This window comes from Puntigrus tetrazona, chromosome 13 (assembly GCF_018831695.1).
Source record: "Puntigrus tetrazona isolate hp1 chromosome 13, ASM1883169v1, whole genome shotgun sequence".
Lineage (NCBI taxonomy): Eukaryota > Metazoa > Chordata > Actinopteri > Cypriniformes > Cyprinidae > Puntigrus > Puntigrus tetrazona.
The window spans coordinates 1,269,654-1,285,368 of record NC_056711.1 but is presented as its reverse complement, the minus strand read 5'-3'; the positions used below and the strand labels follow the sequence as shown (position 1 = coordinate 1,285,368).

General features: G+C 39.4%; 3 protein-coding genes across 4 annotated transcripts; all 3 read right to left on the bottom strand.

Moving 5' to 3' along the window:
• Positions 1-1,681: 1,681 nt before the first annotated feature.
• tlr4al (toll-like receptor 4a, like) lies at positions 1,682-4,463 on the bottom strand. The gene is given in 6 exon segments (XM_043255150.1): positions 1,682-1,875; positions 1,877-2,598; positions 2,601-3,070; positions 3,072-3,914; positions 4,066-4,232; positions 4,322-4,463. Coding segments are annotated over 6 exon segments (2,448 nt in total). The 5' UTR covers positions 4,391-4,463; the 3' UTR covers positions 1,682-1,698.
• Positions 4,464-8,043: 3,580 nt separating this feature from the next.
• Positions 8,044-8,844, bottom strand: LOC122356482 (toll-like receptor 4). Its single transcript, XM_043255225.1, has one exon. The coding sequence runs from the start codon at positions 8,822-8,824 to the stop codon at positions 8,435-8,437; it is 390 nt and encodes a 129-aa protein (XP_043111160.1). The 5' UTR covers positions 8,825-8,844; the 3' UTR covers positions 8,044-8,434.
• Positions 8,845-9,953: 1,109 nt separating this feature from the next.
• Positions 9,954-15,433, bottom strand: si:ch211-198a12.6 (uncharacterized protein LOC563253 homolog). Of its 2 annotated transcripts, none has more exons than XM_043255185.1 (2): positions 15,276-15,433; positions 9,954-13,450 (listed from the first exon to the last, which is right to left on the bottom strand). In XM_043255185.1, the coding sequence occupies exon 2, from the start codon at positions 13,304-13,306 to the stop codon at positions 11,732-11,734; it is 1,575 nt and encodes a 524-aa protein (XP_043111120.1). In that variant the 5' UTR covers positions 13,307-13,450; positions 15,276-15,433; the 3' UTR covers positions 9,954-11,731. The 2 variants fall into 2 exon arrangements, with proteins under 2 accessions (XP_043111120.1, XP_043111121.1); XM_043255186.1 differs by lacking the exon at positions 15,276-15,433 and adding an exon at positions 14,435-15,037.
• Positions 15,434-15,715: the final 282 nt, after the last annotated feature.

Below are 15,715 nucleotides of genomic sequence, written 5' to 3'. Positions count from 1 at the left end.
GAGGCAGGGGCTGATGCCAGGGAATGGATGCTTCACCATGAGATGGTGGAGCAGATCTAAAGAGTGTTCGGTCGGGCTGAGGTGGAGTTTTTTGCAACTTGAGAGAACGTACAGTGTCCCCTTTTGTTCTCTCTAGTTCATCCAGCTTCCCTGGGGGCTAGATGCTGTGGTTCATACGTGGCTGAGGCTGTGTCTGTACACCTTTGCCCCAATCGCTCTGCTTCAGAGAGTTCTGGAGAGAGTTTCCTTTGCGGTGTGCTGAGTACATTCTTGCATCCCCATGTGGGACCTGGCTGTGATGCTAGAGGCTGGTGAGAGCCTTTCTGTACACCAGAGCGGGGAACGTTCTGAAGGTCCCTACAGTAACACCACAGCCTGTAGTACGCAAAGTCTTTAGTCCTCCTCCCTTCAGGGAGCCCAGCCAGCAGAAGCTTTAACTGTATGTGTCCAGTGTGAGCACTGGACACGTACATCCACAAAGATGCCCTGTGGAGAAAGACTAAGAGGGGTATTCCTGCTACAAAACAGATCCTCAGCAGATGGATAGTGGATGCCATGAAAGTCACCTATGAGTCCTCTGGTCTTCCTGCTCCGTTAGGGGTCAAGGCTCACTCAACAAGGAGTATGATGGCCTCCAAGGCCTTCTTATCTGGTGTCTCCATTCAAGACATTTGCAATTCTGTGAGGTGGTTCACTTTGTGGGATGGTCCACCATTGCCTATTTCTAAGGGTTGGACCTTCAAACCACTCCGGGCTCCTCTGAGTATTCATAAATAAAGATAATACTTGAAAAAGAAATATCCAGATATTTAAAATACTTAAATTAGAGAAAAGTGAATGGTATCCCATACCTACAACCCGTATATGATGGAAATCTACAATCTGAAGTGAATCAAGGTTGGCAAAGGGATGGTGCCTTCGTTGTGCCCCCCATGGAGATGCAAAGAAAAATATCTATAGGTAAGCAACATCAAACATCATTGCGACAATAGTTGAATAAAAAGTAGTACTTACATTCTATACATATTATTGATTGTTTTTGCTAAAATAGTTCCAAGCAAAGCCACAGCTGAACATCTGTGCATCTCTAAGCAAGACACAGCAGTGTTTTGCTACTGAACAAATCAGCATTTTTGAATGAATCAAGTAAGTCAATGATTCTCTCAAACATTTATATAGACAGTCAATTGCTTTTTTCACTAAATGGATTAACCATTTGAAAGAATAGGTTGAATCAGTGGCTCACTCATTAAGACAGCCGCCACCCACTGGTGGTTTGGTTTATGTTTGAAAGTACTGATTTACTTGTCTGAAGGACAAGCACGTGTCAAGGCTTAATGTCAAGCCCTGTAAATCTGTTTATAGTCCATTGTCCTGTCACTGTATTATATGTGTGCAAGCTCTCAAACTCTCACTTCTTTGTTTCAAAGGGGAAGTTATTGATTTAGAACATGCATACCCATGGTACATAGAAAGCCTTTTGTTTGCCATTTCAAAAGGAACATTGCATTGCAAAAATGGTTTAACAACATAAAATGCAATAATATATTAGCTTTGTGATGGAAAATGAAGCAAATGTTTATTTATTTAAATTTACTTTCAAATTTATTTACATTTAAGCAATATATATATATATATATATATATATATATATATATATATATATATATATAGTTATATATTATATATAGTTTAATATTATTGGTTTGTGGCAATGATAGCTTTCCTGAGGCGTATCCAGAACCTCATGTTTCTCAAAGGGTCTCTGCTCCACTTTAGGTACGTGTTCTTTTTCAGATGCTTATGAAGTCCAAACACTTTCTTAGTCCTCCTCTCTTCCACATCTTCCAGAATGATGATGATGATGTTGGCACTCATGTTCCATCATAAAGCGAGACTGAGCTAGTTCAAACTCAAAGCGACACCAGGCACTATCAATGAAGTGTTGAGACACCACCACAATGATTTTACGACTGCCCATTATTCCTTCATCGATAATGTTGGAGGCGATGGACTTCCCTGCTTGAAAGTCCCGCATATGAAGGCAAAGCTGAATAGGTGGTATACCGTTCTCCAGATTCTCCATCAGTTCATTCATGACCCAGACTTCATCATAGCTGGAGAAAATCACAAATGCGTCATAGGAACATTCTTGTTGACCAGGTGATCTGTAGCCTCTCAGTAGAATACAGCAATAGTGAAGATAAAACTGGAACCTATAAACCAAGAATGATAAAAGGACTACTACTGTAATAAAACATACTGATAAAACTATTGCAAGTCTCTTCTTATGCACACAGCTGTCAATGTCAAAGTCTGTTGCTCTAAAATCTGAGGTTGGTGGAAAGGTTTTACAGAAAATATATTCAGGTTTCTTCAAAACTTTCTGGTTTTGGATAATCCAGGAAATAAAATCTGTCTGGGAGCAAGAGCAATCGATGGGGTTTGAGGATAAATCAAAATCTGAAAGATTTGTAGGCAATTTGTGGAGAACATGAAGTGGGATGCTAGTAATGCTGTTTTTATCGACATAAAGTGATGTTAATTGTTTCAGGTTTGGGAGGGCTAGAAAATCTACAGTCATTAAATTGTTTCTCTCAAATTTAAAAGTCTAAGCCTTTGAAGATTTTTGAATGAGTCTGGATGTAACTCTACCATTCGACAAAAAGACATGTCAAGATGCTCTAGAAAAGTCAGATTATTAAACAAATATCTTGCTACATCTCCCTGAAAATTACTGCCGGCGATCTTAAGAACATTAAGATTTCTTAGCCCATAAAAGCAATATATGTTAATAAAGGTAATACTTGAAAAAGAAATGTCCAGATATCTCAAGTACTTTAAATTAGAAAAAAGTGAAAGGTATCCCATACCTACAACCCTTGTATGATGGAAATCTAGTATCTCAAGGGAATCAAGTCCATCAAATGGTCCTATAGAAAGACCAATTTGTGGATTTAGACTCAAATTTAAATACCTCAATTGAGGAGTGCCAGAAAAAAATGAGCAGCATGACGTTAATGTAATTTGGTTTGAACTCAGATCTACGTACTGAAGCCTAGGCATGTCTCACGGTCTGAATTTGGGTTGCAACGTTGTTTGTAAATACAAGTTTTTCTAAAGTATGAAGATGTGCGAGTTGTTTGCCTGGCACAGTATCTAATTGATTGGAAATCAAATAAAGCTCCTTGATTTCATGAAATGGCACATTTGTTATTTCACGAATTATACCAGCCTTCACAGCTACAACTGTGGCATTAATCATGCAGCGAAATATACTAACTGGCACATCATGCCTTTCTTTCATGTAATAATATATCTCATTAAAATTAATAAAGCAAAGATCATCTAAATAGTTTGCATCTGATGACAAAATCTTGTAATCACACCTGTATTTTCCAAACATTAGCCGTTTGACATTAAGCCCATATAGAGCTTTTAGTCCAGCTTTCTGAGCATCAGGCGAAACAAAGGCAGATCGGATGTCCAGTTCTCTGAGATAAATGTCTTTGAAAGCTCCTAATTCAATGTATAATAACGGATTCCTAGAGAGAATCAAAGTCATGTTTCTGCCGATCTCTCGCAACACAACTGTGTCGTCGGTTTTGATGATGGATATATTATTGGCATGTAGATCAAGTAGACTGAAGTCTTTGAAGGTGCTCATGAATGAAGGGAGAGACATGGACTGGATGTTATTTGTCCCGACTTTAAGCTCCTGCAGTTTGGTTAGGTTATTTATCTGAAGCTGTAATGACGAGAGACCAACATCCACAAGAACTAGTCTTTGTAGATTATGTAAACAATTCAAGCATCCAGGTCCGTAATTTGTAATGGGGTTTCCAGTGAGAATCAGAGTTATCAAATTCTTCACATTGTAGAAAGTATCATTTTCAATGTGCTTGATGTGGCACCTAAAAGCAAATAAACAAATCAACATTCTTTATAGAACAACACACACACATAAATATATATATATATATATATATATATATATATATATATATATATATATATATATATATATATATATATATATATTTGGATGGTAACAATATTACTTACCTTGAAAGATCAAGAACTTGGAGGAAAGACAAAACTGGGAAAACACTCCTATGTAAGCATTTCAAAACATTAAAACTGAAATCCAGAGTTTGAATGGAAGAAGGAATATTGGATGGTATGTAACTAAGGTTTCTTCCCATGCATGAGTAGTGCAGATTCTCAGTAATCTTAATAAATAAACAAATAAAATTAGCTAATTTCACAACAGTAAAAAGAAGAAGAAGTAATGAAAACAGATTTAAATGAGAAAACTTACTTTTGTGCATGATTCTCCAGCATTTATGGAAAAATATATTAGGAAAGCATTTACAGTAAAGACATTCATCTTGAGTAATCTCAACCGGTCATAAAAATGTGAGCCAGCCTTCGTAGAGGTAATAAATTATGAGGAACAATTGACATTTTCAACAATGGGGAACTATGGGTGAAAGGATGTCAAAGGAAGTAGACTTGTGCTTCATTTCATAAATCTTTGAATGAAGAAGTACCTTTCTGAATAGATGAATTGTAATATTAAAATCCAATTTCCTATACAATTAAATAACATGAATTAAAATTTTCCATTTTAAATTTCAAATTGGGCAATAAAATGTGCACATTTATTTACCAAGGCAAAATTCTATCCAAAGCACCCTAGTTCTTTTGAACCTGGAAGGTCAGCGAGTACACCATTGCAGAAGTCTAGAGCTGTGCAGCCATAACAGGTCTGACTTTTTTTTTCTTATGCTATGGAGCATAAATCTGCATCAGCAAGTAGAGCTGGTTGAGGTAGCCTTGGATGCTATAACTTACCAGCTGCTTACTTGTAGTCCAATGGTAAACAAAATGTTCCCCCAAGCATTAATATTATGGAATATCATCTGGTATAGAAATGGATGGCCAGAGAACTGCACTGTAGTGCTCAAAGTGGAATAGATATGCATCGCTTTGTTAAATACATGGCACTCTCAGTGCAACGTAGCACCTAGTAGCACCTAATTTGCATTTTCATTCAGACCAACACAAAGACTATAAAGTGGCCGGGCAATATGCTAATGTTCCATGTTGACGTTTTTAATGATTCCGAGTCAACTCTTTCTTTTGAGAAGGTGCACTTTCAGATTTAAAACTTTGCAGGACGTTTTCATAAACTTAGTGCTGTGATGCACATTGGATGAAAGGCAGTTTAAAAAATCCATAATAGGGGCACTTTAAAGTAAGTTTGCAAAATGTCAGCAGGAAGCTTACGGCTCTAATCCTCTAATGCAGTTATAAATGCAGCATTGTGACTTAACCGCTTCTACATCTGCTGCACAAAATGAGAACAGTCATTTTCTGTTTTAGGCTGTTTTCAGACCTGTATATCATTTGCTTTGTTCCAAAACAGGAACAGGGACATCAAACTCTAGTTTGATTCAACCTAACTAAATGAGGCAGGAGTGAAAGCGCCCTCTGACGTCCATCTTTTTAGTGTGTATTATATTACAACGTAAGGCCGATGCCAGCGATGCCAAGCTTTTACAAAGGTTTACCTTCAGGGAACGGGCACAGTCGATCTTAAGGTAGTTCTTGCCATCTGTAGGGTTTTAGTAACTGGAACATAGATGGAATTGTGCAGTTCTGAAGCCAAAATAGTTCAAGTCTAGCAATATTGTTCTGTGAAAGTAAGCAGAAAGTTAAGTCTATAGTTATTAATCAGTGCAGGACTAAATGCTGTTTTTAATCAGCGCCGCTGCTGAATGTGCACCAGTTCTACACCAATGCTTTTTCGTGGATTCTATAACATAAACACTAAGATTTTTTACAAACAGATAAACCTTAAATATTGTGGTAGTTTAAAAATAGACTTTGTTTGTAACAAACTGTGTTGTTTTATTGTCCAACAGTTTGAGTCTTCTGCCTCTTTACATATATACAATATATACTATTCTAAGACCCAATTTGATAGCATGGCTCCAAGATCCTCCATGAAAAATTGCTTATATTCCAAGCAGAGCCAGCCCAAGGCATAAGTGTTTAATAAAACCATTGATAGCCAACTATGGTTGTTCTCATTATTTCTATTGAACTCTATTGGTAGCTACAGAACTTGCGATCATAGTTGCTTTTCGGAAACGCACCCCTGATCAGATCAGACCTCAGTTAATTAGCATATCTTGCCTAAGGTATCTTTTTGTTTTATCAAAGTTCAAGTTTGAACATCAAAACATCAGGAAATATTTCAATATAAAAAATCATTTTACTAGATTAAAGATTTTGTCCTGCATAAAAAAGTAACTTTCCTGGGTATATCATTTTGCAATAAAAATGATGCCACAGCCGTTCGTGGCTGACGGGCCAGGATGCAGGGCTGTTTATCCCCTCAAGGGCCGTTTGGGCCAAGCCAGAAGAAGGGAGTGTGTGTGTGGCGCCGGACTCTGGCCCTTACCTGGACTCGTCCCGCCCTGAACACTGCCCAACCTTCACTACCCCTGCAACACCACGAGGACACCAGAAGAGTCTGATGGCAACATGCAGATGACCTTGGTAAAAAATATATAGCAATACATTAAAATACTACATTAATGTAAAAAACACATTAAAGTAGTAAATACTACCCTAAACCTACGCTCTTCTGAACAACACACACGGGAAAATATGAGTGCAGTAAACTGACCTTGAGCAGTTAAAAGCATTACAAACAAGTCGTATTGCATTCAAAGTGGAGTGAAGCCGTACAATGTCTTTACACGAAGAACAGAGGAAAACACAAGATTTTAATCACTTAAAATGATCCCGCTCCATTAACACACACACATCTCATTAAAAAAGATACTATCGTCCTGTAGAATAACACAATCGATCACGAGACACACAATAGCACAGAGCCAATAGCATTTCACAACCAAGGCAGACGTATGGCAAACAGGTCTATTCCTCAAATCAATCCTTTTGCCTCGGCAGGCATAGAATATTAATTGTTTTTGAATAAATAATGATGGTAGCTGTATCTGTCTGTCGTATCTTTTGTATTATTGACAAATGGTAGGTTTAGGGGCAGGGGTTGGGTTACATGCTCATAAACGTATAAATATTGTAATAGAAATAAAACTTGTGACTGTTTACAATAAAAACTTCCTGGAGAAGTGATGTTTTATAAACACATTTCAGGAAGAGCATGCACAGATTATTTACACGGCTGGTATATCATTGTTATCCAACAAGAGAAACCTCCTATAAATGATCCAGAATGTGCTACCTTAATATCTCTCTATTACGCATCTCTCCACCACCCCGACTCCGCACTGTTAGCAAATTGTGTTCTTAATAATATGGGGGGAGTGCTTTGGGATGGGGCCGGACAGGGCCTAGACAGGAAGGGGGGACCCTGGGCTTGGGAGTCCTGTCGAGCTCCGAGCCCTCTCCCTGGACAGCACACCTAATATGATTAATCTTCATTCAGTTTAATTATATGTAAGTGTGAACTCATGAAATGGCCATACAAGACGTTCCCCCCCTTCATAAGGTCATGAAGAGCCATACTTAAAAAAAAAAACAAAATCCCAAAAGGTGTGTATTTGGCACAGAAATACCTTCATCCTATGTCCAATACGTTTTTGTTGTTTTTTTTTGGCATGCTTAGAATTAGATTTCAGCTTATGATGTAAATAAGAAGGAATGAAGAAGCATTAGATCCCTTCTTAAGAAAAAGACTAAATCCTATTGACCTTTTACTCTCACATATCATATAAGTGCATGAAACACTTTATATTGTTTTAGGGCATTGTTCGAAATATATTTAAGTGACACCTTGTCATCACATCAGGGATATGAGACATATCATAGCAGTACTGTATAAGACATTGGCTTCCGAGCAATTATTGTTATAATCAGGAATGGATGTTCTGAAGTGCATTTACAAGAAAAGTAGAAAAAGCCCATTATTCACAATAACTACAACAATGTCATCTTTGCCAAAACTTGTTTAATTTAACAGAAAAAAAGCAATTACATCTTTCTTTGAATACAAGGCACCCGTTTATTTAATCAAAATACACTGTAGAACTCAAAATATGATTATTTCACCACTAGAGGGGGATGTGCACTGCAGTGCATTAGCAGGTGACCTGTTAACATCAAGTTATATTTACCTTAAATTGAAACTGAATTAGAGAGGTATGGCTGGCGGTTTTTACCATAGCTTCTCATGTTTTTAGTGTATGTGTTTTTGTGTTATTTAATAGAGTCAGGGTACAGACTGTGTGGACATTGTTTATTTCAACCTATGAGTCAAAGACAACTTAGTACCCTGTCCTGATTTAGACACAATGATCAGGTTAAAGCTGTTGTGAAACCGTGCTGACAAACTGCATTAAGGTATAGACAAGAACTATCCATTTTCCAAAAAATATTATTGGTTTGTGGCTTTCCTGAGGCGTATCCAGAACCTCATGTTTCTCAAAGGGTCTCTGCTCCACTTTAGGTACGTGTTCTTTTTCAGATGCTTATGAAGTCCAAACACTTTCTTAGTCCTCCTCTCTTCCACATCTTCCAGAATGATGATGATGATGTTGGCACTGCGTTCCATCATAAAGCGAGACTGAGCTAGTTCAAACTCAAAGCGACACCAGGCACTATCAATGAAGTGTTGAGACACCACCACAATGATTTTACGACTGCCCATTATTCCTTCATCGATAATGTTGGAGGCGATGGACTTCCCTGCTTGAAAGTCCCGCATATGAAAGCAAAGCTGAATAGGTGGTATACCGTTCTCCAGATTCTCCATCAGTTCATTCATGACCCAGACTGTTTGAAAGTCACTGCTTTATGTGGCATCTGAAAAAAAATACATTAAATTTAATGTAATTTATAGAGCGGTAGCACAATATACATTGTATTTAGAGGGTAACAATATTGCTTACCTTGAGAGATCAAGGGCTCGCAGTAAAGAGAAAACTCAAGTCTTCAAGTGTTTCAAAACATTAAAACTGAAACCCAGAGATTCAGAAACAATACTTAATGGTATTTAGCTAAGGTTTCTTCCCATGCTCGAGTAGTTCAGATTCTCAGTAATCTTCAGTTAAAAAAAAAATAAATCCTTAAATTTCACATTAATTTAAAAAAAAATACATAAACCGTAATTAAGAAATTTAAATTGAGAAAACGTACTTCTGCACAAGATCGTCCAGCCGGAGTAGAAAAATATATAGTGAAAGGACTAATGGTGAAGACTTTTTAAAAGACATTAATCTAGACTCCACTAAACAAGATTTTCTCAAGCGGTCAACCTGCAGCCTCGTTTCAGGTCACCACACAGGAGGAACTAATGCCATGACTTTTAAACAATAAGGACATTTGTCTGAAAATACAGAGAAGTAACAAGCCAATTTCCAAAATATTCCAAATGAATAATAATGAAAAGAAAAAATTTCAAAAAGAAAATAATTACCTCATTATCTACCAAATTTTTTACGTTTACACCAAATCTAATAACCATTATGACTCAATTACCTACAACATAGTAAACACGTAACTGACTGATCAGGATCTTGACTGAATAATAATCCTCTCTACTTAATACCTAATAATCTACCTAATAATCCTCTCAACCACTGAAAACCAAAGGTGTTTAAACCTAAGAGGCGCACAGAAGAACATGGAGCATGAGCTACCAGCAGATGGCCCTGCACACACACATCTACCACAAGGTCATTTCACTCACAAACTTGATTTTCTTGTTCGCTTTTCCACTATAACCTCAATTTCTCTTTTAGCATAATCTGACCTTCAGATTTTAATAATCATACAGATTAAGATCACCAATAACGGATTCCTTAACATGATTAGTATTAGAAAACAAAAGTAGTAAAAGGTGTAACACTACACACAGCAAAACACAAAAGCAGAAAGGTACCATAAAAACACTGTTTGAACTTGTTGATAGTCAACAACCTTTATTTATCCATATATGTGAGCCACTCAAAGTCGGGGGAATAGACAAATAGGACAAGAATTGACCACTATAGAGGGCAATCAACATATGGATCAATGGCATTGTAACTTCCTTCAACCTCCATTCTACAAAGAGGCTTGTTGACAGACAAGTAAATTAAAAGACAGAAGTAACAGTGTAAACATTCATGTACAGAGAAGCAAAAAAAATAATAATAAATCAAATTAAAACATTGATTAGTATGCGAAAAAACAAAAAAGGGAGCAGGAGCCAAAACCTTATTTTTTCTATTACAGCTCGGCATACATTTCTACATGGCATGCAATAAGGCACCTAACTAACACAATGAATAAACCTATGCTACGTGATGAAGCACAACTGTTATCCAATGGAAAAGAAAGAGAATAGTTCTGATACAATGTTCACTCCCATAAAAACAGTATTCCTTTCATTTCCCTTTCAATTACTCAAACCTTATTAAAAAAATACATCCGTTTGTAAAAGATTTTCTCCATACACAGAACTGTAAATAGAAAGCACAAACCCATGGAATTTAAAGGTGGGAAAAAAAAACAAAACAACCAAACAAATTTCAAAAAAGCAAGCTATATTTTGTATTTGCATTAAAGTATACACAATCTATTATTATTATTATTAAATGTTGATACTCTGCAAAACGTATCCAGAATACAACTAAATGCTATACATTGCTGTCTGACTTGAGCAGTGACTGGGAAAATTTTCAATGCACAGTCAGTCATTGGTAACACAGGTGGCTAGCAGGGAGAAGCACTGAAGTCATTCAGGGGAATGCTTAGGCTGTACCAAGTCTGCATAATATAACAAAATTAGCTGTACAATTAAGTTGTGTTGAAAACTAGCAACAAGAAAAGTGAACCAAATTTCCCAACAGAACGTATACGCCATCTCATTTTGTTGGGTTGACCTTTTATGATCAAGATCTCCTTTTCTCAACTTGACTTGATGACAAGGCGTTTCTTGCCCCTCGCTCTTTGTGCGGCTGTTTTCAGAAAATTTCCAGGTGTTAGTCAAGTTAACATGCTGCTTTAGGTTGCAGACTCCGTTGTATGTATCATAAAGGGTTTATAATTCATATAGCCTTTATATAGGACAGCTTGTTCAAAACTAGTGTCATCCCCTAAAAGCACCATCCCACTTCACCTACAAGAGATGGATATAAGACTAACTGTATCGTACATCAAAAAATGCTCAATTTTTTCAGAAAAGAACAGCACACTACTCACCTATACATCTATATAAAAGGAAAACATATTTACACGTGATACCAGTTTCTCAACCCATGAATGATACAGAGATGGGTAAAAGATACAAACTAGGGGAGTGAATAGTTGTGTCTAGACTCATTTGCTTAGTTATCTTCCATTCAAAACCAACTTGACCTAATACTCAGTTCAAGATTGTGCCAGATTTCCCACTTAAAGCACAAGTCAGTGATGATGGAAGATTTAATCCCACACTATGTTGCAGAATGACATGTATGCATCTAGTCATGTGAACATTACACAGGAGATTTCAGTGTCAATCATACCTAATTGAATTTCATTGCTCTTAAAAAGTCAAAAGGACTTGATTTCATAAGTTCCCTCAGAGCAGGTCCACGCCGACTCTCTGGATTTTCTTGAATCTTCTGCCAAACTCTTTAACATTACAAGCTGGCCTGAATCATGGGATGAATGGTAGCACACCACTTGCGGGGAGAGGAAAGCAGGCTTACTGATCAATATGAATTCTGTGATGCCTAGACAGAGAAGACGAATGATTGAAACCCTTTCCACACTGAGCGCACCTATATGGTTTCTCACTCTGAAGGATTCTCTGTTTCAAGATGGTAGTGTGGGGGAATCCCTTTCCTGTTGCAATAGCGCTATAAGTTGCCTTATCCTCCAAATGAACCCGCTGGTGTCTTGCGAGAGAGGAGGGATGATTGAACCTCTTCCCACACTGAGCACAGGTGTAGGACTTTCCATCAGAATGAGTCCTCTGATGTCTGGATAGCGATGACGAGTGATTGAAGCTTTTCTCACAATGGTTGCAGCTGTATGGCTTTTCACCTGTGTGCATTCCCCTCTTCAGCGTAGTATCGAAGGGGAAATCCTTATCCGCCTGAGCGTACATCTTGGCCTCCAGGTGGACCTTGTGGTGTCGAGACAAGGAAGAAGAATGGTTGAAACCCTTGTCGCACTGAGAGCAGCGGTAGGGCTTTCCGCCCTGATGGACCAGCTGATGCTTCTTGAGGTGGCGTTTCCTGACAAAGCTCTTCCGACACTGGGTGCACTTGTAGGGCTTCTCCCCTGAGTGGATTCTCTGATGCTCTCTTAATGTGGCTGCTGCCGCAAAACACTTTCCACACTGGGTGCACCTGTGTGGCTTTTCACCAGCATGAGTCTTCTGGTGCTGTTTGAGATTGGAAGCCGTCGTAAAGCCTTTACCACACTGGAGACAGGTAAAGGGCTTATCGTGGGCATGCAGCTCTTGATGTTTTTTCAGATGGCGTCTGCGCACAAAGCTTTTTCGGCATTGGGTGCATTTGTAGGGTTTGTCATCTGAATGCATTTTCATGTGCTCCCGTAGAGTGATGGCCGCGGCAAAGCTTTTGCCACACTCTGAACATCTGTGCGGCTTTTCAGGAGAGTGCATCATCTGATGGGGTTTCAAGTTGAATGCGTCAATGACTCCTTTACCAACCATCTCAAGACCAGTGGTATAACTTTTCTCTTTCATGTGAATCCTCATGTGACTTCTTAGGCTGGCTTCAACAGCGAAGCTCTCACCACAGTGGACGCAAATATAGGGATGAGTGGCTTTGTGGATTTCAAAGTGTTCGTGCAGATCAGACATACAGCCAAAAATCTCACCACACTCGCTGCATTGCAGACCATGGGCTTCGTGGATGATAACGCCATTCTCTGACTCTACTGTAAGCTCTCCTCCATGGTCAGACTCCACCTTTACGATATGTTCTCCGCCACCTATTTCCGTCTTTAACAGCACCTCACCGAGCAAATGCTCATTGCCTTTGATTTCTGCGCTGCTGAAATAATGATGATGATCGTGGTGTATTTCTGATTTAATGTAGTCATGGTCCGTCTCGGTTACCACATCCACACAGGTCACTGCCCCCAAATCACCGTGAATGGCCTCCAGGTCAAGTCTTTTGTCCTCCTGAGTCATAATCTCGGTTTCCGCACCATAATGCAAGTCACCGACTTGCGTATGGGCGATGACACACTCAGATCCCAACGTATCGAGACCTGGTGTGTCACAGTCAGTCTCTGACTCAGCCATCAGGACGCACTCCAGCCTGACGACTTCCGTCTTCCCGGTTAAGTGAAACTTAGCGTTGCTCTACGAGCCCCGCTTTCCCGCAAAGAAATGTGAAAGGATGCCCGTTGCAGGCTCAGTAAGCTCTCGAGTCAGGATCGGTCCTGCCTGTCGGGAGAGACAACAAATATTTAAACTCAACTGCATAAACAATTATTTAAACTCAAAACATTTAACTTTTATACAAATGTTACTGCTTGAAAAAAAAAGTACAACATGGTCTGACTACTTTAGAAAGTACATAACCATTACATTTAATAAATATCTGCTTTTTCGTGTAACAAAGAAATACACCGTTTCAACTAAATCATGTTTGTCAAACTCTGTTGATAGGGGTCCACAGCCCTACAGAGCTTAGATTTAATCCTAATTAAATGCACCTGATCCAGCTAATCAAGTCCTTCAACCTTATCTTATAACTACATGCTATGGATGTTAGGTTGGAACAAAACTCTGTAGGGCTGCTGTCCTCTAGGAATTGAGTTTGACAACCCTGTCAGTGAACAATAGACAAATTATCTGCACAAGTCCAAGACTGACACAAACAAACAACAATCAACATCCTTTTAGATAAAAAAGAGGGCTGCACAAACAACTGGGACCTGGGCTACATGCACAACAGCTTGCAAAAATATTTTATGATTTAAAAAAAAAAATGTAAACACGACGAGGTTGGTCTAAAGACAATCATAAAAGCTAGTTAGCAGAAATATCTTTGGCTACAAATTGGCTAAGGTTAGCCTATGGGCAGTTTATATTTTGCTAACTTGACAGGCTAGGTATATATATATGAATCTACAATTCAGATATTCAATGGCCCGAAGCCAAATGAACAACACTGAAACACAAAGACATCCTTTAAACAATTTAGAATATACTCAAACCCATGTTTACAAGTACCACACAGCTGGTTTGTCACCGTTGGCTAGGTTAGCTGGCTAAATAGCTGCTAGTTAGCTTCCTTGAGCATGTATTTTCAGCTAACTAGCTGGCTAACTAGCGCTACAGCTGTATCAAAATAACAAGGCATTGTTAAGCTGACAGTCCATCTCAAATTCTAAGGTTTACTCGTCGTTTCTCAGCCATACATACACGTCTTAGTGCCGCAAAGTTACGTAGAGACAGCTTGGAGAAAATACAAGGCGTTTAACGGTGGGCATCTTGTGCGCCAGAGGTTGGAAGAGCTAACTAGCTGTAAAATGGCCGCCGCGACTAGCTTCCGCCCCTCATGTAAGCACGCAGAGGCAACACACGACGTGAGCAAATGCAAATAACTAGGTCATGTTAGTTGACTAGTTTTATTGCTCGCTGGTAAGCTGTGTTGTCATAGCTCTAAAATGTCGAGATATCGGGACGCAAACGGCTCGAGTTAAAGGCTAATCACAGATGTACGCTATTCGCGAAAGCCCGGGAAAGGCGCCCCCCTTCTTACATAACGCGTTTTTGTTTCGTGGCGTCGAATTAAAAAACAAAATACCGCGTTCCCGACCCATTTCGGGGCAGAGCGCTATTCTCAAATCGCCCAAATCGCTAGAAACGAGCATAGCGTTGCTATAAGCTGCGCTCCCTATGCTATAGTCCTAGCCCATTTTTAGCTGCGTGAAACAAACATGGCCTGTCTTCCTGCTAACGTTAAGCTGCCTCGCTAGCGGAACACTAGCTGCCCCCGCCGCCATTGCTACCGAACACCTCCGAACTTCGTGACGTCCACAACTCACCGGCAGCGCCTACCGAGCGCCGCTAAGCGCGGCGAGCTCACAAAACGTGCCGAGACACAGAACGCGCGACACAACGAGAACGAAATAACAACCTCGCGTCAAATATAGCACGCTAGTTAGCCAGCTAAGTTACCTAGCAAAGGTAATCTAAAAACCCTGACGCACGTACACATAAAACGTCCGTATATTAACGTATTTTCATAAACATTCCCGACCTCTTTGCCCTTTAAAGGCTCTTTTGCGAGATGCGCTGCTGGTCGTCGCGGCGTAGTGAACGGCCTAAAGATCTTCGCTCTGTTGCGTCTGTACTGCCTGGTTGCTGTTTGCACTCTGTCACTCTTTCTCTCTCTCTCTCTCTCTCTCTCTCTCTCTCTCTCTCTCTCCCTCCCTCCGTACGTACGTAGCGAGATGGCGCCGCGGATCATCTGGCGCCAACCGTGGTGGAGCGCATGAGCACAAAAAACAAAGCGGCGACAAAACGAGTGCTCGTGCGCCCCCTATCGCCCTGGAGGAAGGCGTTTTCCCCGTCAGACCCAAGTAAACGCTTAAAAATTAAAAACGGGGTAACACTTTTCATTAGGGCTCAGTTTGTTTTCACCATGTGCTAACAATGGTTATTAAACCTGGTTGAGATCAATGCATTATTATTTCATCT